The sequence below is a fragment of the Bos indicus genome, chromosome 28, assembly GCF_029378745.1.
Source record: "Bos indicus isolate NIAB-ARS_2022 breed Sahiwal x Tharparkar chromosome 28, NIAB-ARS_B.indTharparkar_mat_pri_1.0, whole genome shotgun sequence".
NCBI lineage: Eukaryota > Metazoa > Chordata > Mammalia > Artiodactyla > Bovidae > Bos > Bos indicus.
The window spans coordinates 33,301,473-33,326,269 of NC_091787.1; the positions used below are offsets into that span (position 1 = coordinate 33,301,473).

Sequence of the window (24,797 nt, forward strand, 5' to 3'; positions counted from 1 at the left end):
ACTTTTTACCTCCAAAGGAGACTGACATACCCACTCACCTACCCTCCCAGGATGTTAGAAAGCCCAAGTGACCTTATACAGTCATTCAACAAGCATGCATTGGGAACCTAGTGCAAACCACATGCTGTGCAAAGCTCCAGGAGAGTAAGAGTGAGAAAGACAGACAGGATCTGTCTGTAAAGTTCTGTTCTCAAAGAGCTTACACTCTTAGTGAGAGACAAAGATCAACCAAGCACACAAACATAAATATCATGCATGTGTTCAATTATGGTGACTCTCAAGAAAGGCGTCACTGTGGTTTATAATCAATCATTGATGGCTTCAACAGCCATAGAAAGAGCTGCGCATGAGGCAGGATGACTCTGGCTCCAGCAAGACAGTCAGGGGCCAGAAAGGTAAGAGAGAGGAGAGAATATGAGCAAATAATCAATCTATGCAAGAGAGATCTCTATGCTACGATGCCCTTTCACAGAACAGAGGGCATTCATGTTATTACACATGGAAGGGAGATGCCTACCAGGGAGGTGAGCGATCACCTTCGATTTGGAAGCCTTGAAGAAAGTGAAGCCTAAATCACACAAATAGGACTCACAAGAAAAGAGGGAAGAATGGGAGAGAGAAGGACAAAGGAGAGAAAAATAAAGGAAAAGGAAGAGGTTGGGGAAGTACATAAAAATAGAGAAAAGGGAAACAAGAAAGACAGAAATCTGCAGGAAGAAAACCCAGCTGGAAGAACGCAGAGCCTCTGTCAAGATCTCAGGGTGACCTCTGGGCGAGACTGTGAAGGCCACCATGTGATAAAGCTATTGCCACCTCTATTTGACAGGCATTGTCACTTCCCATGGCTCCTGGCCTTATACATCCATTTGTTAAAACAAATCTTACATCACAGAGGCTATTGCTTCACTGCTGGTAGGACAGGCTCCACACCAAATAAATATACTTTAATCAAGTCCTCTTGATTGATTGCGTTTTCTCATGATGGAAGGTCTGTCTCCCTCGCAGTCATCCACAATAAGGGTGGATGAGCAGCGTTCAGTGGATATCATGTCTGGTGACTAGAAGACCCAGGGGCTCTGGGTGCCATCGAGGATGATCCAATAGGGTTCCAGACACTGCAGTCAGTTTTGCTTAATATTCAGCCACAGAATCGAGTGACAGAGCTCTTAGTCACAGCATCAGAGTTGCAGGGATGTCTGGAGCAGCTGGAACCCATAAAGGTCACCTTTTCCTCCAATACCTCTATGTGCAGATAGGAAAGTTAAGTTGGAGGCATTTGACCTTCCCAAGGTCACTGCTGCTTTCTGGCAGAGTTGATACCAGAACCCAAGTTTCTAAACTTGGGAGGAAACAGAGCATAGTATTCTAAGACCAGAGACTGGGGAGTCACAAAATTTCAGAAAGTCTGCCTGAAGCAGACAGAGAGGCGCTGAGGCCACTAGCCAAGCTCTACATTCACCAGGGACCTGGGATTTGGACCTCAAAGCCATCCCTGATGAGGTTATGTTTGCATCCAGGGAGATGCACTCACAGAGTGGATAAAGACACCACTGCTTGTCAAGTTCAGATTTCATCCTCAGGGCTTATCAGATCTCACCCTTGTAATACTCTAGGGATTAATATTAAGTTTACATATTAAGTAACTGCCCTTTGAACATCATGATCATACTGTACTTGATTTCTTTTTAAAAGCACTCCTTTATTTAATTCATGGAAATATTTAAAACATCACAATTTGCATAACCTTGCTTTGGCATGTCTTCATTTTAATTTTTTTCTATATGGACAGAACCAGGGGTTTCTAGAGTCAGGCTGCCTGAACTATAATCCCATAGCCCCGTGACCTCAGGCAAGCTACTTTACCCCTCTGTGCTGGTAGTGGGCTGACTGTGTACTGCTCTAAAAAAATTCGTATCCACAGCAGCACTATTTACAACAGCTAGGACATAGAAGCAAACTAAATGTGCATTAACAGTGGATAAAGAAGGTGTGGCACACACAGATGATGGAATGTCACTCAGCTATAAGAAGCAACGACATCGGGTCATTTGTGGAGAAGTGGATGGACACAAACACTGTCATACAGAGTGAAGCAAGCCAGAAAGAGAAAAATGAATATTGCAAATCCATGCATAAATATATGGGAAATCTTAAAAAATGGTATAGATGATCTTATTTGCAAACCAGAAACAGAGACATGCAGAACAAATGCATGGATACCAAGGCAGGGTGGGATGAACCGAAAAATTGACATTGACACACACACATTATTGATACTAAAATAGATAACTAATAAGAACCGACTGTATAGCACAGGGAACTCTACTTAATGCACTGTGGGGACTTAAATGAGAAGGAAATCCAAAAGGGAGAGGATATACGTACACGTATGGCTGATTCATTTTGGTGTACAGTGGAAACAAATATAGCACTGTAAAGCAACTATACTTCAGGAAGGGCTCCCTGGTAGCTTAGTCAGTAAAGAGACTGTCTGCAATGCAGAAGACCCACGTTCAATCCCTGGCTTGGGAAGATCCCCTGGAGAAGAAAATGGCAATTGACTCCAGTACTCTTGCCTGGAGAATCCTATGGACAGAGGAGCCTGACAGGCTACAGCCCATGGAATCACAAAGAGTTGGACACGACTGAGCCACCACCACATACTTCAATAAAAACTAATTTAGAGAAAAAAGAAGGGACACAAAGACCCTCAGAAGCCAATAAGGCTTCCAGGGGAACCCAGAAGCTTGGCCCAACTGTAAAACCCCAGCACTGCGCTCTCAGCGAGTAGCAGGAGATTTGGTGACAATGGAAGCTTCCAAACCTACACGGCATTGGTGATAAAAATTAAGGTCATTTAGAAACCCAGAAACTAAAGCCGGTCGGCCTCTGAAGGGAATTTTAATTTGTTAATGGATTTTCCAGCTGATGGCTGGGGAGAAAGATAGCAATTCACAATGGGTCTGATGCCAAAAATAGGGCCACACAAGCCAGCAAGTCTCAGAGAGTTCTTTCGTCTTTCTTCAATTGCATCAAGAACACGCTGTCCAGGGACGCAGATTTCTGCACTCCCCCACCCCACCCCCATTTTAATCAGCTAATAGCAGATGAACACCTAGTGATGCTGCCAAGGATCTCTTAATCCCATCAGTCACGGGGAATGAGGGTACAGAGGGCAGGTGCCTCTGGTACCTCTGCCAGGGGGATGCAGGATTTGGCAGAAACCCCAGGGGACAGTTTCCTCACTCGTCACCAGCGGTTTGGAGGGAGCCAGGAAAGAGAAGCAGGTGCAGCTCTCTTCCTTGTGCTTGCTCTGGGGAGGACATTAGCAGCAGAAGTATGTTCACTTATCCCACATATGATTACGGACTACACTACAATGACTCAGATGGACCCAGTCCCCAAGCTCGTGGAGCTGATGGTCCAGCAATGAAAATGAATCTGACTGAGCAAAGCAAGGAGGGGATGCCACAGAACCACATTAACAGAGCCCTGCATTCAGTGCTGCAAAGAGAGGACTGGGGCTTGTGGGGAAGCACCCAGAGGGAGTCCCCAAGTGGGTCAAGAGAAGAGTTTCAGACTTTCCTGGTGGGACAGCGGACAGGAGTCTGCTGGCCAATGCAGAGGACACAGGTTCGATCCCTGCTCCAGGAAAACCCTATATTCTGCGGAGCAACTGAGCCAGTGCACCACAGCTACTGAAGCCGCGAGCTCTAGAGCCCATGCTCCACAACGAGAGAAGCTATCACAATGAGAAGCCCACAGAAGGCAGAGAAGAGTAGCCCCTGCCCTCTGCAACTAGAGAAAGCCCATGCAGCCACGAAGAACCAGCACAGCCAAAAACAGAATAAAACTTCTCTTAAAAAAAGAGAGAGAGAGAAGAGCTTCACCCAGAAATGTAAACCAAAGGCCACCCACCTTATCCTGAGTGCCCAGAGCTGCCGAGAGACTCGGCCACCACCTGAGGCCTCTAGACCTGACCCTCCTTGGGAACAATGCCCGTGCTCACAAGGGTGCCTCTGTGGTGAGGACAGAAGAGAAAAACCCAATTTCTGAATCTTATTTTTAGCTGCAAGCCAAGCAGAAGAGTAGAAAGAAGCCACTTGACTAGAATCCTGACCACACAGAACGAGTCATTTAATCCTTTTTAAAAGCCTGTCCATGGGATCTGCCATCTAGCTGGCATCTAACTTGGGAAACTCTCATCTCATTTCAAATGACAGGAGTTTCTCTAGAAGAGCCACCAAAAGCCATTTCCCTGAGAAGTGCAATTTCTAGCCATTTGTTTGTCCCGAAACTTGGACTCACACCCACATACACAGTTTTCTTGCCTTTAACAGAAAGCAGAGCTTTAAAAAGGGACAGATAAAAAGTGGGATTGGGACCATCAGCCCACTCCTATTATGTATGAAGCTTTTACAAAATATCCTCTGAAGTCTGATTTTCCCACACTTGAAAACTAATTTATTTCTTTTTGCTTCATTGTTGTTGCTAGGCACTAAAATATAAATATCTGTGCATACTGAGGCAGCTTCGCAATCTTTCATCTGTGACATTTGGGGAGAACTCTGAAGCCTGTATATGTGTATTGACCACCATCATAGTGCTTCAACCTTAAAACTACAGAGGAAGCAGGGAGAAGCTGGAGATCAGTGAAGTGAGGATGCTCACACAAGGTCTCCGGAAGGGTTGGTCAGCAGCAGAGCTGGGTCTCAAGTGTGTGACACTGCAGGTGTCTGCTGTGAGCCAGGGGACACAGCCTTGCATAAGACGCACCCCAGGCTCCCACCATCAGGGTCACCTACAAGTGTGGCTGAAGGGACTCCATCATTCTTGGGGCGGGCAGAGTGGAACATGCAAACCAGAGCTGCCCAGGTGCTCATTTCCCAGAAGGATCACACGTCAGGGTGCTCTGGCCAACCCCCTCTGTGCTATGGCCTGACCCAGGGGCACGGTGCTGCCCCTCACCTGGGTCAGACTCCCACTATCAATACTCAGCCTCCATCTTTCTCCTCACCAATGTGGTGAGGAATGTGGGTGGCATTTAGGAGAGGTTGGATGGTCCCTCAGTGGGGACACATGCAGTGATACAGGCATCATGTGGAAGGGTGGGTTGATGGGACCTTGTAAATTTCTTCCAACCCTGAGAGTTTCCAACTGGACAGAATAAACACAACGCTCCGGGGAGACCTCCTGGTCACCTGACTGCAGGGCTCTCCTCTGGACCTAAAAATAAGATTCCCAGAGTCCTGATACAAATTAGATCCTTAATAATGTGTCACCATGGCTATAAATATGTCTGTTTGAGGGCCAGTTAATATGATTATATTAATCAGCTACGCTCCCTAGAAGGACTACCAGCTCCCTTGCCGGCCCCAAACACGTGCATTCTGAGCAGACTGGGTCCTCCCATCCTCACTAAGCAGGTCCACCATGGGGCAAAGGTCAGGGTGGTCATGGGTAGGCCCCTCTGCTTCCCCCTCTCCAACACCCCTGGGACATTCATTCCATTTTGGGATCTCTGCTGATCATTCACCAAGACCCCCATAAAGATAGGGCTGAATACAAATGGATAGAAGGTGTAAAATCAGACACACCAATATGAGAAGTGTTAGGGCCTGAATCTTCCCCTCAAATACCTATGCTGAAGTTCTAACCCCCTAGTACCTCAAAATATGACGGTATTTGGAGACACAGTTTTTGAAGAGGTAAGTGGTTAAAACAAGGTCACCAGGGTGAATCTTGAGCCAATCTGATTGGCATCCTTACAAGAAGAGGAGATAAGGATACAGACACACAGAGGGAAGACCCTGTGAAGACAGGCAGAAGATGGTCACTCACAAGACAAGGAGAGAGGCCTCAAAAGAAATCAACGCTGCCAGCACCTTGATCTCAGATTTCTACCCCCCAGGACTGTGAGAAAATAAATGTCTGTTCTCTAGGCCATCAGTCTGGGGTGTTTGCTATTGCACCTTGAGTTGACTAATACAGGACGTTTGGAGACTTCAAATTCTTTGTTTTCCCTTCCCTCAAAGATCAGCCAACCAAAAGTCTTGTACCTCACTTTCACCAGTGTATGACCCCTGCTGGAATGTCAAGGAAAGAAGGGCAGTAGGGTGTAAGAGAAAGGGCACTGGGTCCCTGATCAGGAGAGCTGATTATTCCAGGCTCTTTCAACAAACTGTGTGGTCGTGGGGGCTTCCCGGGTAGCTCAGTGGTAAAGAATCTGTCTGCCAATGCAGGATCGATTCCTGCATCAGCAGGATTCCCTACAGAAGGAAATGGCAACCCACTCCGGTATTCTTGCTTGGGAAATCCCATGCAGAGAGGAGCCTGGTGGGCTACAGTCCATGGGGATGCAAAAGAGTCGGACACAACTTAGTGACTAAACAGAAACATGTGGCCATGGAGCCACTCAGTCATTTACCTTAGCCCCCATCCAGGCATCAGTTACCTGAAAGAGCTGAGCCAAGCAACACTGAAGCGTCCCTCCACCACTAAGGTTCTCTCCTTTCAACTTTAAGGTTTGAGGATACCAGCTAGCAAGGCAGCTTTGGGGCACAAGCTCCAGTGGGAGAGGCCCGGCAGGCAACGTAGGACAACAGCAAGAGAAGCACCAGAGGTCAGGGGTGATGCGATGGGGCTGTTGGGCTGCCTCCTGCAGCTGGAAGCTTCTGTTTCTGACCGGCCCCTGTCCTGTTTCTGTTTACTAGCTGCACGGCCTTGGGTATTATCCCCACATCCTGTAAATAAAGTAACAAGAGTGTACATGCAGTATACTGATAAAACATCCAAGCACACTCACCATTACTAATGGACAAGAAGGAAGGGCACACTCCTAGGGGTATCTCAGGACTAACACCCAAGTCTCTCTGAGTCCCCACAGGCGACTCCCTGGAAGGCTGCCTGAGTCTTCAGTCAGAGTGAGACCTGGAGCTCCCATCTTCTCCCCAGGACAACCTTGGGCAGCAAACTGCTAAGCCTAAAGATGCTTCAGGAGACCAGCCCTGTGAGGGATGAGACGTGGAGAAACTGTGATGTGCCCCTTCCTTCAGTGTAAGGCTGCAGCAACTGTATGACGGGCCCTCACGTGTGCCTAGCTAGCCCTTTGCATTTTACATGTGTGTGCATGTGTGCCTTCAGTCATGTTTGACTCTTTGCCACCCCATGGACTATAGCCCACCAGATTCCTCTGTCCATGGGATTTTCCAAGCAAGAATACTGGAGTGGGTTGCCATTTCCTCCTCCAGGGGATGTTCCCAACCCAGGGATCGAACCCATGTCTCTTGAGTCTTCTGCATTGGCAGGCAGATTCTGTACCACAGTCACCTGGGAAGCCCTTGCATTTTACACAGAGTTTACCAATACTATGACCTGAGTATTATCATTTCCATTTTACAGTTGAAGAAACCAAGGCTAAGGAGGTTAAGCAAGACAATGAGGTAGGGTGGGGGGAAAAAAAAAAAAACAAAAACCGTGGCTTAAGCTCTTGACTTTGAACAAAGTTATTTAATATCTTGGTATCAGACTGCATGCAAATGAAATCACATAGCTGACTCAGCCAAAGTTACTATGTGATCTGAGGGCTCCAGCTCAGAACTATTTCTACAATTCATGGATTCAAATGATCTCAGAACTGGTAAGGCCCTGGGCAGTCACAGCTCTGATTCCCTCGGTCTACAGGTAAGCAAACTGAGGTCCAAAAATTTCTCTGCCCACAGTCCCACAAGCTCTGGCCAGACTAGGATCAGAGCTCAGGGGCCTATCCCTTATCAGTGGTCTCCAACCTTTTTGGCACCATGGAAGTTTCATGGAAGATAAGGAGGGGTTGGGTGGATGGCGAGGGCTGGAGGATGGTTTTGGAATGATTTGAGTGCATTACATTTATCGTGCACTTTATTTCTAATCTAATGCCACCAGGAGGTAGTGGTCTGTGGCTCAGAGGTTGGGGACCCCAGCTAGACACTCTGCCCTGTCCATTTGCCTTGAAAATGTTCCTCTTTAGAAACCAACAAATCGCAAAGAGAAGAGCTTCTAGGACATTTGCATTGGATCCCGGGGAGAGGTCGCCATGCCTAGTCCCCAAATCTGGATCCTTGCTCCAGGCTGCACTGCCGGCCTCTTGCAGTGACTTTCAGGAGAACTGGAAATGTGTCAAGTGCCCCTCTCGCAGGATAAGGCTGCTGGGAGCAGCTCAGAGGACTGGAATTAGAAATTCTAATTATTTGAACTCTCGGAATGCACCAAAGGACAATTTATAATTAGCACATGTCAAAAGGCCATCCCGAAAAGGGACGCAGTAGAACTCAGAAAACAAAGATGGTCCAGAGAGGGATCAGGGAGCCCAGCTATTAGGCCCCCACCCCTCCCTCCAGCCCTAAGATCCAATCTACCCCCCATCCCCCCACACCTCCTGGTACTGGCCTCTCTCCTGCTGCCCTGTCCCAGCACCAAGTATGGGGTCCTTGTCCCCGCAGTCCTCCACCCTTTACAGCAGAGGCACTGCCACTGTTCTGGAAGTCCTTCCTTGCAAGGATCCCTCTACTCAGGACCCAAGCAGGTCTAACCCCAGGTCATGAGCTGGTTAGAGGCTTGTGGGTCCTGCCATCAATGGCTGCAAATAAAGACATAATGACCAGCCTCTTTGTGGGGAAGAAAGCCTCCATGGGACAGAGAATGTCATCACTGGCTGCACAGGTGCCTATGTCAGGGCTGCCTCCTAGCTGGATTGCTCTTGTGATTAAAGCTCAAGACACACCTTACCCCCAGAAGGGACGGGGACAGGCCAGCATGGGAGGAAAGAGAAAGCTCCTTGTTTCTTACATATGTGAATGAATGAATGAATGAACGACCCATCTGCTGAGTTATAGGCCATAAATATTTTCTTGAGCATTTCCTGTGTGTTAGTTCTAACTTGAGATGGAGGTGGAAAAGTAATCAAACATGCAGAAATAAAACATGAGCTTGCCCTAGAGGAATTCCTATTAGCACAAACTTGACAGATTAAAAAAAAATTTTTTTTTAAGGCATACCAAGATAACTGGCACCTGGAGGCAGGGATACCTGGTTTCTAGGGAGAGTTCCTAGCTGCGTGACTTGCCTCATGCAGCGCATTTATCTGTCCTAAGCCTCTATCACTTGCTCCATGGAGATAACGCAACCTTGATTAACCAACAGGTGTTGCTATGGAGAACACATGATAAAATGCAGGGATAAGCCCTTTGGGATGTGCATACAACATAACTCATTATCATAACGTGAAATGCAAAAAGGATAGCAAAAAAGATATCTATGCTTTTTAATCTTCACTGGTCCTGCTCAAGACGGCACTCAGTTCCTTGGACCAACATTCCCAGAGAAAGGCAGTTTATCAGGCTCTCACCTCTGTGCCCACCAAGGAACCTTTGCAATGTTGATTTCTTTTCCTGCCTGGTGTTTGTTGCCCATAGGAGAAAGAATGCCTCAATACCCAGGAGTATCAAGAAGGTTTTACTCCAGGAGCAAATATTTGAACTCCATTTGTTTGGCAGTGGCTGAGAGCACTGTTAAGAAGGACTCTGAGCCTGTGTCATGGCTTAGCTTTAAAGAGCATCCTGATAGATTAAGGGTATCTTTTACTAGGAAGGGATAGGAGGTGGCAGCTTGTCATTTATGACAGCGGTACCTCACTCAACCACATTCCTTGTTTGTTTTTATAACTGGATTCATAAGTCATTCAAGAGTTAGCTGAGTATAGGTCAATACCCTGAACCAGATTCTTCCCTGTCAATTGTTAAAATTAAGTTCTCTGACCCAGGAAAGCTAGAAGCATAACCCCAGGGAGGAACTGTTATCCTTAGGAAATTAGCCCGTCTCTCAGCTCCTATTTAAATGTGCAAGCTTGCCTCAATCATGCTGTTTATAAACTGAGAACAATATCTCATAAATTCGGGTGCTATCTTCTGGGTCTAGAGAATGTGGCCACACAAAACCACCCAACTAAAATATTCTGCAGGTACCAGATACCCTTTGAAAAGTGAAAGTGAAAGTTGCTCAGTCATGTCCAACTCTTTGCAACCCCATGGACTATACAGTCCATGGAATTCTCCATGGACTGTAGTGGAGAGGGTAGCCTTTCCCTTAATTTAATACCCTTTGAAAAGCCTTAATTTAATAGCCTAATTTAATACTCTTTGAAAAGTGAAAGTGAAAGTCGCTCAGTCATGTCCAACTCTTTGCAACCCCATGGACTATACAGTCCATGAAATTGTCCACAGACGGACATGGAGTGGGTAGCCTTTCCCTTCTCCAGGGTATCTTTCCAGCCCAGGCCTTTATTTAATTCTGTGGCATCTTTTTAAAGCCTTTCAAGATTTCTGTCTTCAGTGTTTGTCAGGACAATGCAATCTCTGAGTTTATCATGGGCTTAATGTGGGAGGAATTACCCCATATGTGCAAGATCTACTCTGCTCGAGTTTTAAAGGCGACCTCTCCCTTGATATGTCATCATTCAGTGAAGAGTCTTCCTTCCTAGGTTGCTCTGCTCACCATTTCTGTGCTAACTGCAAACAGAGCTGGGCTGCAGTCAAGCCCCAAACTAGCTATGCAAAAAGAGGGCTGCGCTAATGACCGCTGTGATCCCCAGCAAAAGGGGAAGGGGACAGGCTCTGTCCAGGCCCATGAGCATCATCTGTGGGCCAGAAACACTCCAAACACAGCCTCAGAGAAGTACCAGGAAAGAGGGGCCCTTGGATGATCTTACATTTCCGTAAGAACCACAAACTACTGGAGGCAGGAATAGCTTCAAACCCATCTAGTGACTATAGCTGTGGAAACTGAGGCCCAGGACAATTAACCTGCCCATCGTCCTATCATAAGCCAGGGATAGTGGCTACAGATAACAGTATCACAAAACTGCATGTTTTTAAGTAGTTCATCTATGTGCCTTTTTGTATTTCAGATGGTTTCCTCCCAAGTCCTCTCATAAGATTCCCAGGATCCAAGTGTCTAAAAGCTCTTCTCTCAAGGCTGAAAAGCACATCTTGTACATTACACAAACTCAAAGTTTTTTAAATAAGTGAACAAATGAGGTTATATATATAATTTATGCATATAATTCTATAGAAAGATATCCAGTGTAACTCTATGATTATAGCCAAAAAAAAGGAAAAAGGAAAGAAGAAATATGAAGAAAAGGGGTGACTGTCCAAATCATGGGATATAAGTCATTTAAAAATATGTTTATAGAGTTTCAGTAACACATGGAAATGCTGATAATATGCTGATGTTAAAGATAAAAGCAGAACACTAAATTGCATGTACTCTATGATCTCAGCACTATAAAGAAAAATGAATGGTAATACTGTTAGGAGAAAATAAAGCAGAATGTGAATCATAGTAGATGTTTCTGATGTGATTATGGATGATTTTGTTTCTGCCTCTGCACACTTCTGTTCTCTGCAAATAACTTGCACTGTGCCAGTAGGACCTCCAAAGACAGCGGGAGGGGACTAGGAAATAGAAAAGAATGTCCTCAGACACTATGCACCCTTGTTGGGATCTGGAAAGACACAGAATTTCTCTCTTCTCATATAAAGCAGCTAATGAAACAGAGACACAGGTGCTGGGCAAGGAGGCAGGCTCCTCCACAAGCCCCACCCACTAAGGCCAGCCGGTCACTCCTGCTCTGGACATTTGCAGCACTGAGTAGGTGCTGCCTTAGGACATCTCCTGAATTGCCACCCATGCATCTTGCCTTTGAGGCCAGTACTAGCTGCTGTTGAACCTTTCCTGTGTGTCTCTCTTGCTTCCCTTGACTGGACTGGGGGCTCCTTGGGTGGCGGGGCTTGTCCCTGCCTGTCATTCCTGTGCCCTCTCCCATCTCAAGCCTGCAGAGTTTTTCAATACTCAACACCTCAAGTCTCAGGAAATAATCTGCTCATCGACTGACTGACTGAATAGGTGAACAAGGAGAATGGACCCATGGGGCAGGTTGGCTTTCAACCAAGATAGAAGTCCAATGCACCTCCCTGAGGACCCGCTGACCTCACCCACTAGGACGCCAATGGGTATCAAGCGTGATGTAGGCCTTTGCCCTCGGCATCGACGACGAGATCGCAGGGCACTCAGACATCAGGATGTGTCCCTTCCTTCCCACCAGACCTGGGCTGGCTACAGGCCAGTGAAAGGGAAGGGCTGGCCCTGCTGCCTCCCGTCTGGCCACAGGATCCGGTTCCAGTTTCGGACCCGCATGAGGGTCTGCTGCGGTGACCCAGGGCTCCAGCAGGCAAATCCCAGTTGGAAAGCTCCTGTCTGATCCCATCCCACCCACCAGGCACACTCTTACACTCCAGCAGAGCAGATCTTCAGCTGAGCCAAAGGCACTCCCACAGGGCTGGGTTTACTTTTGCTAAACTATTAGAATGGCCCATGCAAATAAGGAAATGGCTCCCTAAGGTCCCCAGGAGCAGGACAGACAACAAATGCAGGCCTGGGACAAAAGATTATATCTGATTTGCATCTTTTTAGCCGAACTCAAAGGTGCTACATACTTGGAGACAGTGGGTTGTGGCTCTCCTCTCTAAATTCTTCTGAAACCAATGGAACTTCTGCAGGCTTCTCTTAAGTGCTGGCCCCACACCTCATCCTACCTCCTGGTAAAGCCTTCCTAATAACTCCACCTCTAGTAGCCTCAACTGTTGGGAACCTTTAACTCTCCCTGCATGATGAACATGTTAAGAGACACAGACATACATACATGAATAGTGTATATATGTTTTTTTCCCCAATGAAAGTGTATTTTCCTTAGGAGGTGTCCAATTGTTAACAAATGGACCCAACAGCCTTGAATGAATGAATGGACAAAAAGTAGGCTTGTTAAAGGACTGATCAATTGCTAACTCCAAGGAACTGCAGGCAACAGCCTACAAAGCAGGCCTCCAAAATCATGCTTTCCCAAACCCGAGGAGATACTCAACTGAATCATGGTATTATAAAAATAAAATAATAATGATAGTAAAAATTTCTTAGAACCTACCAGATGCCAGGTGTGAGACATTTTATATCTATATCACACAATCATTTTTTAAGTAAGGTGGTATTATTATTATTATTCCCATTTTACAGGTAAGAAAAATGAAGACTGAGGGCTACCCAAGGTTGAAGATACTGGAATCGGGATCTGTTGGGACATTGCTTTATCTCCATTGCTGCCCTTCTTGAATATAACATGGGCAAAGTCCAAAACTCTGGAGTATAGAGTCGGTAAAGACACGTGGAGCAGGTGGGTTCACCAGGATGCCAGCTGTTCCTGGGGACAGATCCCAGGCAGAAATTAGCTGGCCTGACTCGCCTTTTGCTAAAGTGCTGAGAAGACAATTCCCATCTTTCAATTTTATTTAATCAAAGCAAAGAATTCATAAGACTCTGTATTCATTCATCTGGCAGTTAAATATTTGATAACCCTGCAGTTGAATTTTTTATGGCTCAGTGTGTGGCGGGAAGCATTCCCAGGGAGGCCACTGCTGACCCTGGGACAAAGCAGTGGCCAGAAGCAGACGGGGCAGGGCTCTGCTCCACGCCTGCTCATCTGCCCTGACCACAATAAGATGCTCCATCTGGATCCCTGGGCCAAAGAGACACAGCTGCTGTTTTCTAAGTTCTTAAAAAGAGAGTCTAGAAAAGGAAAGAGAGGTTATGGATAAAGCAGGCTGAGGGCCTGGCAAGGTCAGGGAGGGACCCAGGTGACTCCAAATGTCCAGGTTCCAGGAAAGGGAGGCAGCCTTCTCCTTCTGCCTCTTTCCCAGGTCACCTAACTAAACAGCGAAGAAAGCTTCTGAAAAAAGAGTATGCCTGGCAAATGGACAGCCATCCCCTCCATCTCCCTCCCGACTGACAGCACCATAGGAACATTCTGGACTTTTCCCTCCCCTTTCCAGCAACACTCCTCAGTCACAAAGGACTTCCTTATGCTCCTTGTGGCCCTCGTGAGGCTTGCGAGTCTGCAGAGCAGAAGAAGAATTAGGAGGTATCAGTGTTTCACATCCTCAAATGGTTTTCTCCAGGGCTAGAGAGGGTCTGTCTCCCAATCCTCTGCTTCCCATCAAGGTGAAATTCCAGCAGATTTTGCCTTCTCTGCCCCAAAATGCTCAAATCTCCTTTCAATTCCCAAACTGCCCCCAACTCACCCCCATATCCCCTGTGAGGGAGACACACACACCCCCCTTCCTCTCCACCCACCACACAGAAAGAACTGGTATCTAAGCCTTCAGCTGATCCCCTCAGGTCAACACCCATCCAATTAATTTGTTTGAGGGTTTAGAGGGGCCAGGAGAGGAGATGCCTGCATTCCAGCAGCCAGCAGAGATTTCTGTTTTAATTTCTTTTTAATTGGCTGTACCACTAACGGCATATCAGGAATCTCTCCTTTCTGACCCTTCTCCCCTCCGCTCGTACAGGAGAAGGACGTCCCGACAGTTTGCCAGGAAGGGAGAGAAATGCCACTGCAGAGCCCAACTCATTTTTCCCGCTGTCCTTATTCATCAGCAGCCTAACGAGGAGTCGTGGTTGTGACATCAGCCCTCACCTCATCAACGAGTGGCTCATCAAGGCAGGCAAGCAGGAGGAAACTGACATGCCTCTCCTCCCAAGAAGAGCTACTGCCTCTGGATGGTAATTCCCGAGGTGGAGGGGCCTCCTCCCCAAGCTCTCTTGCTCCATCTCTGCTCTGCAGACACCCTCTCGGGGCCCTCGGCACTCTCCGGGGAGGACAGGAACCTTCTAGCAGCCCGTGCTGGCCCGGCTCCAGGCCTCTCTGGAGATGGATGTGTTGTCATTGGACACCATCACGGAAAAAGAAGAGGGAGTGTGTGGGCAAGGGAAAGCTGTTTGCCCGTTTTCCTCATTTAAGGATCTGGTGAAATTACGAGCAGAGCTTATCTCCGCGCTGGGACAATTCATGTTGCAAAAAAACAGCACCGAGACACATAAAGGGAGGAGGCAATTTATTTGATGCCTTGGCATGGTCACCCAAGCAATTACTGTAATGGCAGAAGGACACGCTGGACGGCCACCACCACCCTCCCCTCCTCCAGGAAGCCAGGCAGAATTTTCATGGCTTGCATTTGACATTTTAATAGAGGCTCGGCATCAGAGCACAGGGGAAGCAAGTTGAAGACAGGATTTGATGGATAGGATCAGGGTAGGAGGAAAGTGAAATGGCAGGGAGAAAAAATAAAGTGGTCCTGGGGGCAAAACAGTCTTCTGTGACCCAGCCTGCAGGTCCTCCATGGTCAGATTTTTGACTTTTTCTTTTATTATTTTAGGAAAGGGGATGTATTTTCCCAGAGGACAAAGTACGAGTCACCTCAGTAAATAACTCCCTAGAAATTTCTTTTATTGGATTATTTTACAAACTATAAAGCACTTCAATCATTGGATCCTGTTAGACTGGTGTGGTTAAGCACATTTTATCGAGGAGATCCACTTGCCCAAGAATCGCAGAGCTAGTGAGGGAAGCAATTTGGGAACCAGGTGTTTCTGGGCCTCCTCCTTTCAGGTGCTACCACCCTCATCATATCCAATTAATGGGAAAAACAATACCTGAGGCTGGATACCGAATACCTCTACTCGCTCTGCATGGTGCTAAGCATTTTACATCAATTATCCCCTATTTCCATCTTCATACTAAAGTTGGGAGAGAGTTGTTTAAACCCTCAGTAGTCAGATGGGGAAACCAGGTCTCCGAGGAGACCATTAGTAACTTACCCAAGCTCACAGAAGCAGAGCCAGGACTCCAACTCCATGCTCCTGCCAGGGTATCTCAGTGGTTCTCACTTTTGCCCACACATCAGAATGATCAGCTGCAACAAGGAGTGCGGGGCCCCTACCCCCAGTTGCTGATTCAGGGAGTCTGGGGTGAAACCTAAGAGTTTGCATTCACAACAAGTTCCCAGGTGATGCTCAATGCTGCTGGTCTGGGAATCCCACTTTGAGAACACTGCTCTATCAAACGCTGCCTCTCATCACTCATCAGCTAAAACATTCATCCTATTAAGAGGTACGACACAAGTGTGCAAAGCTGACAGCAGGAAGCTACCTCTGTGTTGCACAGAACTGCTCTCAAGACTTGTTACCATAAATAGGGTACACACCATCCGTGGAGACACTTAAGTACCATCTGCATCAGTTAAACATCAACAGAGGGATGTTCTAAGCCAATTTACACTGAAAACCGCTCTGTTACATTTTTTTTTTTGGCAGTGCTGTGGGGCTTGCAGAATCTTAGTTCCCTGACCAGGGATCAAAGTGGTACCCCCTTCACTGGAAGCACAGAGTCCTAACCACTGGGCCACCAGGGATGTCTCAAAACTCACTCTGTTCTTCATCTGGACCTCCCCCTGCTGAAAGAGATTCAAACACCTATCCTCCAGCCAAGAGATTTCATTATCATTAAAACACTTCTGCAGAAATATGGCAAGCATTCTGGAAGAGCAGCTCCCATCAGCATATACCCCCCTGTGTGTACATATATACATCAAGAGCCATACCATATGATTATTACATACACTGCAATATGTACACAGAAAGTCACTTAAAAAGCTCACAAAAATAGAAATTAATATTTTCCCCAGTATTCCAAAGGACAGTTTTGTACATCCTACTTTAGAGGGTGTTGGCCCAGAATGCATTGTCCTCCAGGATTCAACTGAGAATCTGTCAATTGCCCCCTGTCCCTGCTGAAGAACCACTGTGCCCGTGGTTCAGCAAAAATTGGATCTGGGGAGACAAACCACACGGAAGTGCAGCGGAAACACAAGCCTCTGGAGCACGCCTGACTTCCCCTCAAAGAGTTACCCCAGTCAGCCCCCAGTACATCTCAAGTGCACCACCAGGAGCTTTCAGCCAAGGCTTCTTGATTGCCCAAGTTATTTTTCCAAAAGAGGATGAGAAGCATCAAGGAATCAGAGAGAAGACAGCAGCTGCCTATAAAAGCTGTGTCTTAAGAGCACAGAACGGAAGACTGAGCCTCACTTCTGGAGGCTGCAGGAGAGAGAGTACCAGATCAGGAGTCAGGGAGTCAGTCTCCATCAAGAATCATGGCGAGGCTTGAGGCATGCTCTGTCCACCTCTGCCAGGCCCACCCTGCCCACCTCGGGCACTAGTGTCTTCATCTGTCAGTTGGGGTACAGGGTGACCAACTGTCCTGCTTTGCCCAGGGCTGACTGAGGGTTTTCCCAAGATGCGAGACTCGCAGCGCTAAAACCACAACAGTCCCAAGCAAACCAGATGGTTAATCACCCTGGGTGTGGACCACGTACCAGCTCTTGGTGAGCCTCAGTGTTTATCAGCCCCACCCTGATCTCTGCTGTGAGGGGTCCTGGGAGAGCAGGAGGGAGTCAGTGCCTGTTCTCAGGGGCTTTGCAATACTACTAAGATAGAGTTACTGCAACAATAGTAGTAGTAGTAATCGCTATCAGCATCATCATAATCCAAACCAAATTAAATGTCCATAGCAGATCAAAACAGAGGTTGGAAAGAGGGGCTATTATAGGCTGTTGCAGCTGGACAGACTATGGAGGAAGCCAGGGTCCAGGAGGAGCAGATAGGGCACAAACCCCAAAGTCTAATCTCTGCCTTCATCTTCCTCCCATCCCCCCATGCCACCATTGTCTGGAGCAGGACAGGGGAACAATTAATCCCGGTGCTGGAGTCTCATGGAATCCAAACCTGATGCTGCCCTTTTATTTTTGGAGCAATTTCAGTAAATTACTGAAATTCTCACAGCCTCAGTATTTTCTTTAAAATGGGGGAAACTTCACCCCCCACTTGGAGAGTTGTTTTCAAGACTGAATGAAGGAACACAGGCAGAGTGCTTCAGAACTGTGTCTGAGGGCATGCGCTCCATCAATATTGACTGTTCTTCCCTCTGTTGACCCTTTTCAATCTATTATAAACCTACACATTATTTTGCCAACAAAGGTCCATCTAGTCAAGGCTATGGTTTTTCCAGTAGACATGTATGGATGTGAGAGTTGGACTGTAAATAAAGCTGAGCACCGAAGAATTGATGCTTTTGAACTTTGGTGCTGGAGAAGACTCTTGAGAGTCCCTTGGACTGCAAGAAGATCCAACCAGTCCATCCTAAGGGAGATCAGTCCTGGGTGTTCACTGGAAGGACTGATGTTGAAGCTGAAACTCCAATACTTTGGCCCCCTGATACGAAGAGCTGACTCATTTGAAAAGACCCTGATGATGGGAAAGATTGAGGGCAGGAGGAGAAGGGGACGACAGAGATTGAGATGGTTTGATGGCATCACCGACTCAATGGACATGAGTTTGGGTGGACTCCAGGAGTTGGTGATGAACAGGGAGGCCTGGTGTGCTGCAATTCACGGGGTCGCAAAGAGTCGGACACGACTCAGAGACTGAACTGAACTGAAAGGTGTTTTTAAAGGATGGTACTCTGCACACAGCAAGAGACATTATGAATAATTTTGTGATGGATGATGGAGGGAGCAGGCTTAGTTCTGTTGCTGTCCACTACTCCTAAAGTCAGGGAGGACACAATATGAAGGAGAAGTCACAGAGAAGGCGGCCCCTGGCCCTGGCCAAAGCCCAAGGGTCTCTCCTGGCCCTGTTCAGAACAAGGAGCACACTTTCCAGCTGGAGCTCAAAGCTCCAAGCAGTTACCACAGAGAGGGTCTCCTCCTTCTTCAGCCCCGCAGGATGAAAAGAAAGAAAGTTACCTGGGTCTGCCCCCCCTGCTGTGAGGCTGTGTCCCCTCAGGCCAAGACAGGTCCCAGCTAAGCATCAGCTCAGGACCACTTCCAGCTCTTGGAAATGAGCTTTCTAAGAACATGGCAGGTTTCAAGACTCTTGCAGGTGAAATGTTCAGCAGTATTTCCCATGATCTCAGGCAGTGAGTTGATGCTGGAGACCAGAGACGGTGTCCTCCTGCTTAAGCTGGTCTCTATCCAGGTCAGCCCAAGAAGTGGACATTAATAATCGAATCCAAATCTGTAAGCTCCCACACACATTTGGGTCTGAAATTCCACCACTAGGCATCATTTCTTTGATACTGATATCTCCTCTTTTGGCAAATGCTTTTTTTTTTTTTTGGTTGCCTACCGTGTCCTCAGAATTAGAAAACACTTTAAGAAGGAAAATTGAGATTCACTTCAGCCTTTTCCCTGAGGGTTCCTATAGTCAGGTGGGGAGACAAATCACACAAACTGCAACACACAGAGAGAAGGAAACTCTATTACGCTTACCTTCAAAAAGTACCCTCTCAACTGTCCCTTCCACACCCCTACTGCACTTCCCACATAACACTTCAGTAGAAGCAAATAGATTAGTTGGCAATTGTTTTTTTGTTTTTTTGTAATTTCATTTTTTTTAATTTTATTTTATTTTTAAACTTTACAATATTGTATTAGTTTTGCCAAATATCGAAATGAATCCACCACAGGTATACCCGCGTTCCCCATCCTGAACCCTCCTCCCTCCTCCCTCCCCTCCCCTCCCTCTGGGACGTCCCAGTGCACCAGCCCCAAGCATCCAGTACCATGCATGGAACCTGGACTGGCAACTCGTTTCATACATGATATTATATATGTTTCAATGCTATTCTCCCAAATCTCCCCACCCTCTCCCTCTCTCTCAGAGTCCATAAGACTGATCTATACATCAGTGTCTCTTTTGCTGTCTCGTACACAGGGTTATTGTTACCATTTTTCTGAATTCCATATATATGCGTTAGTATACTGTATTGGTGTTTTTCTTTCTGGCTTGCTTCACTCTGTATAATAGGTTCCAGTTTCATCCATCTCATTAGAACTGATTCAAATGTATTCTTTTTAATGGCTGAGTAATACTCCATTGTGTATATGTACCACTGCTTTCTTATCCATTCATCTGCTGATGGGCATCTAGGTTGCTTCCATGTCCTGGCTATTATAAACAGTGCTGCGATGAACATTGGGGTACACGTGTCTCTTTCCCTTCTGGTTTCCTCAGTGTGTATGCTCAGCAGTGGGACTGCTGGATCATAAGGCAGTTCTATTTCCAGGTTTTTAAGGAATCTCCACACTGTTCTCCATAGTGGCTGTACTAGTTTGCATTCCCACCAACGGTGTAAGAGGGTTCCCTTTTCTCCACACCCTCTCCAGCATTTATTGCTTGTAGACTTTTGGATCGCTGCCATTCTGACTGGCATGAAATGGTACCTTATAGTGGTTTTGATTTGCATTTCTCTGATAATGAGTGATGTTGAGCATCTTTTCATGTGTTTGTTAGCCATCTGTATGTCTTCTTTGGAGAAATGTCTATTTAGTTCTTTGGCCCATTTTTTGATTGGGTCATTTATTTTTCTGGAGTTGAGCTGTAGGAGTTGCTTGTATATTTTTGAGATTAGTTGTTTGTCCGTTGCTTCATTTGCTATTATTTTCTCCCATTCTGAAGGCTGCCTTTTCACCTTGCTAATAGTTTCCTTTGTTGTGCAGAAGCTTTTAAGTTTTTAATGTGCAGTTCCCTTGTTGTACTGTGGGTTCCCTGAGGCTGTTTTTTTTAACATTTTACCCCCAAACTTGGTGCATGGGATATAGCAGGCATTCAATTTGTCTGATTAGTTACTTAATGAATATTTTAATAAAAATAAAATTGAAACACAAGGCATTTGAGAAGGGCCATCATTTAAGCTGGTGACCCTCAAAGTATGGTGTTGAACCAGTAGCATCACCCAGGAATTTGTTAGAAGTACAAAGTCTTGGTCCCTACCGCTGAACTCTGGAGCCAGGAATCCTGAGCTGGGGCTGGTCTCTGTATTAACAGTATCCAGGTGATGCTGATGCCCACTCGAGTTTGAGAACCAGCGACCTCAACGTTTCTCATCAGATGCTTTCTACAAAATAGCGTTACTGTGCTCTTCTCTCTCATGCACCGGTTCACACGCACTTATGCACCTACAAAGCACAGTCAGGTGTATCCACTGGTCCTCGGGAGGCCCGTGGATGCCCACAAGATGGCAGGCAATGTGGTGAACAACCTACCCCTGAAGACCCTCAAAGGCTGTTCCTGGTCAACATGAAGAAAAGCCACCATCAAGGCCATGGTCAACTGATCACCCTTCAGGAACAAGGAGCAAGGCCGTGGAGATGAATTCCCGCAACAAGAAGCTGCTCTGGGGAGAGGGACAGGCGGCATCCTGACACCCAGCAAGCCCAGACCTTGGGTGGGGAGGCGGAGGGGATGGAGCAGAGTAGCAGCTGACCTCTACCTGCTTTGCAGCCCAGTGTCAGGACTAGCAGGCGAAGATGCAGAATCAGTAGAGAAGGCAGGACGTATGAGGTCAAGAGGCCGGAGCAGCAGTCAGCATCCTCCTGTCACCTCGCCTGTTAACAGCCTCGACCTCTAAGCCTCTTCTGAACAAAGGGGCTGAGGTCATAGACTGGCAGCAGCAGGGCCCACAGCTCAGAGGCGGCTCTGTGGGTGCATCCTGCCCCATCCTCTCCCGCTGAGCTGTCCTCTCCCCTGAGCTGCTGCAGCTGCCCAGCTCCAACCCTGCAGGCAGACCCAGAGTCCAGGCCCCACGCACGGAGAGCACCTCAGTGCTGGAAGGCTCTGTGACCTAGCCGAGGAGCCAGCACCCAAAGCCCCAGCACGCCCCAGGCCAAGGTGGCAGTGTTCTCTAGAAGCCAGTGGGATGGGCAGGACTCTGCTCCTGGTTCAGGAGCAAAGTTGCCAGGACTTCCCTAGACCTGGTGTTCCAGGAACATAACTCACTTGCTGACACTTCACTTAATCTCTTCAGTTATGAAATGGGACAGCTTGGCCACCCTCTCAGCTTACAGGCCATTTCCCTTTAGCCCAGTATGGATGGCCAGTCCCTCCCAGACACCTGTGGGCAAGAGCGGAAGATGTTGGCTCCATGCTCAGGGCCACCCTCCCCTCTCCTGACCATCTTTCCCCTCCAGGCAGAGGGGTCTCGGAGCAATGCCAGAAGCCTCAGGCAGGGATAGAAAGGTCCCACAGCCTGCGTGTGATCTCTAGATTACAGGGTTTCCAGGTCAAAGCAAGATGCCCATCTATGTTTTTTTTTAATTTGTTTTATTTTTAAACTTTACAATATTGTATTAGTTTTGCCAAATATCTAAATGAATCTATGTTTTTAACTTCAAATAAACAAGAAATACTTTATTATTAATTTACTAAAATAGTATGTCCCAAATACAGCAGAGGACATACATAACCAAAAGCTCTATCCTGCTTATCTGGAATTCAGGTGTAACTGGGCATCCTGTGTTTTTATTTACTAAATCTAGTGACCCTTCTCTATTAGCCAGGTCTAGAATAGTGAAATCTGGCTTTCTCAAATCAGAAAACTCAGGAGATCACAAAAGAAAGTGACTTGAAAGTAATAAAGTATAAAATAAGATCTCAGGAGCATGATTAAAGTTGATTGTTTCATATAATGAGATGAAGGCACTAAATATAACAGGAAAAGCTCTGGCCTCTGGTCAACCAACTCAGTTCTGGGTCCCAGGTCCATCTCAGACATTACCCTGGGAATCACTTTCCCCTGCCAGAACTACTGACATTTTGGTCCAGATAGTTCTTTATTGTGTGTGTTTGGGGAGGGGGGGTTGCCGTCCCGTGCACTGTGGGATGCTTAGCAACATCCTTGGTCTCTACCCTCTAGGTAACAGAAACATCACACTCCAACTGTGTCCAATGTCCCATGGGGTGAGACTGGGGGCTCAGTCAAATTCACTCCTACTCAAGTATCCCTGAGTTAGAAGACTATATATCCTGATGTCTGCAGCCCCTGCCGACTTTAAGAGTTAACGATTTTAGGGCTTTACACATGGGTTTCTGGAAAAGGTTTCTCTTAAATATCCTGCTTCCGTAAAGAATCTAACATAGGATGTGATTTACCAAGGTTTCATTACATGGAAACGTTAAAAAATGTACTCCTACCTCTATTCACACTCACATTCAAAACTTGGCCTAGCTGGTTTCCAGTAAGCGACTCTGGCTTTCTGATGGCTTTACAGACAGCAGTGGCTTGATAATACTCAAAAATGAAATGACCAGCCCCCTGACTGAAAGCAGTGATTATCAGAACTTCTCAGCAGACACAGTTTTTATTAATACTAATATAACTAACGCCTCCAATATCTACAGTGTGTGGGGCGCCTTCTGCACACCAGGACCACCGAGGCACTTTGGATCCGGTTTGTCGTTGCCTGGTCGTCCTGCCCTGAAGAGCAGAGTTGCAAAGAATCTTGAAGGTAGGGTGGCCTCACTGTAATCCTCACAACAGCCCTTGGAGGTCAGTACCTTTTGGATTCACATTTAATAGCTGGGGGAAAAAAAAAAAGGTTCAGAGAGCTTATGCAATTAGCCTAAGGTCACAAAGGCCCACCTGACTCCAGAGCCTGTGCTCCTTCTACTATATAAACATTCTATCAGATACAGTTCCCACCAGGAAAGGGAAATTCCCTCCTCCTGGGCCTCCATTCCTGCTCCTAAGGCTCTCGCCTCCAGGACCCAAATCTCTAGGGACAATACAAGGCCAGCAGACACAGTGACACAGCCAGCATTCCTCACCCTGGACCACACAGAGCCCTGGGCCCTCTGGAGCTGCCACACACACACAGCACACTGGCTTGTGAACGTCTCCAGACCTGGCTTTCACCTGGAACACTCTTTGTAACTCCAGTGCCAGGCCCGCATAAGGCACTCAAAAGATGCTTGTTAAGTGAGTCACTGAATGTCCATTTCAAACACGGGGACACCGAGGCCCACCTCATTCGATGCAGTTACAACCTAAGGGAAAAACCAGCTCTGGCTTTCAAATTCCCTTTGCCCTGCATCCAGATTCCCTTCAAGTGCCCGTTCACTTTGTTTTTATCACTCTTCCAAGGATACCCTCATTCCCTTTTGTATCATGAGTGACAGGAGAACTGGTGGCCCTTGGGAGACCTAGTGGTCCCAAGGACTAGAGACCACTAAAGAATTCTAGAGCCTCAGCCTGGAACCAGAGTCTGGAAAACTGTGCGTCTGTGCCCTCAGTTACTAGGGCACCTTGAGTGGGGCTGCCTGGCTGCTCCGTGGCCCAGTTTCCCCTTCGGAGTGCAGGCCGAGCGAGATTCCCCCATGGTGTGCTATTATTACTTGGCACACTGAGGAATGAGGCTGCTGTACAATGAGGCCACCCCACCCCTCAAGATTCTTCAAAATTCTGCTCCTTGGGGCAGGACAACCAGGCAATGTAGGGCAGCAGCCGCTCCAATTAGCCAAGGACTGGGGGTTGAAGAGGGCATCACGGGGGTGAGCCAGTAAACAGGGCTCTGGAACACCCAGTGACAGGAGGAGGAACCACAGAACAAAAGGGTGAAAACTGTGGGCCTCATCTAGGAGGAAATGAGTTCAAAATTCTCACACACACACACACGCACACACACACATACACACATACATACTCACTCTCCAGGGTGTCTAATTTTAGTAGCCGTTCGCCCCAGCAAAGCACTTTGCAAGCAGTTATTTTGAGAAATGCTATTAGCCACTGGGATATTTTTAATGCCCCTTGTGGGACAGGCATGTGTGACACAAACAGCAGCTGAAAGGCAATAAGCTTATAGCCTTGGACACGTCCAGGGCCTGGGGGCCAGCCTCTTGGGATAGCAGATGGAGGGACTGGGCGAGCATCCCACATGCCCTGCTGGTCCCTCCCTCTGTGAATACCGCTCTGTTCATCAGAAATGGGCGCAGATTTGAATGAATGAGAAGTCGCCCCCATCCACGACAGCTCAACT

The 24,797-nt window shown here is 47.2% G+C and overlaps 1 protein-coding gene across 16 annotated transcripts in view; it reads right to left on the bottom strand.

The window, feature by feature from the left end:
* Positions 1 to 24,797, bottom strand: part of KCNMA1 (potassium calcium-activated channel subfamily M alpha 1) — a 774,726-nt gene that overhangs the window by 611,590 nt on the left and 138,339 nt on the right. The window contains exon 2 of one of the 16 annotated variants that reach the window (XM_070782105.1): positions 1 to 23,338. This exon is cut by the window's left edge and continues 25,186 nt beyond it. The exons of the other annotated variants lie outside the window; for them this stretch is intronic. Coding sequence (XP_070638206.1) covers positions 23,291 to 23,338 — 48 coding nt within the window. The 3' untranslated portion in view covers positions 1 to 23,290. The remainder of the gene's footprint in view (positions 23,339 to 24,797) is intronic. 16 annotated transcript variants of the gene reach the window in all.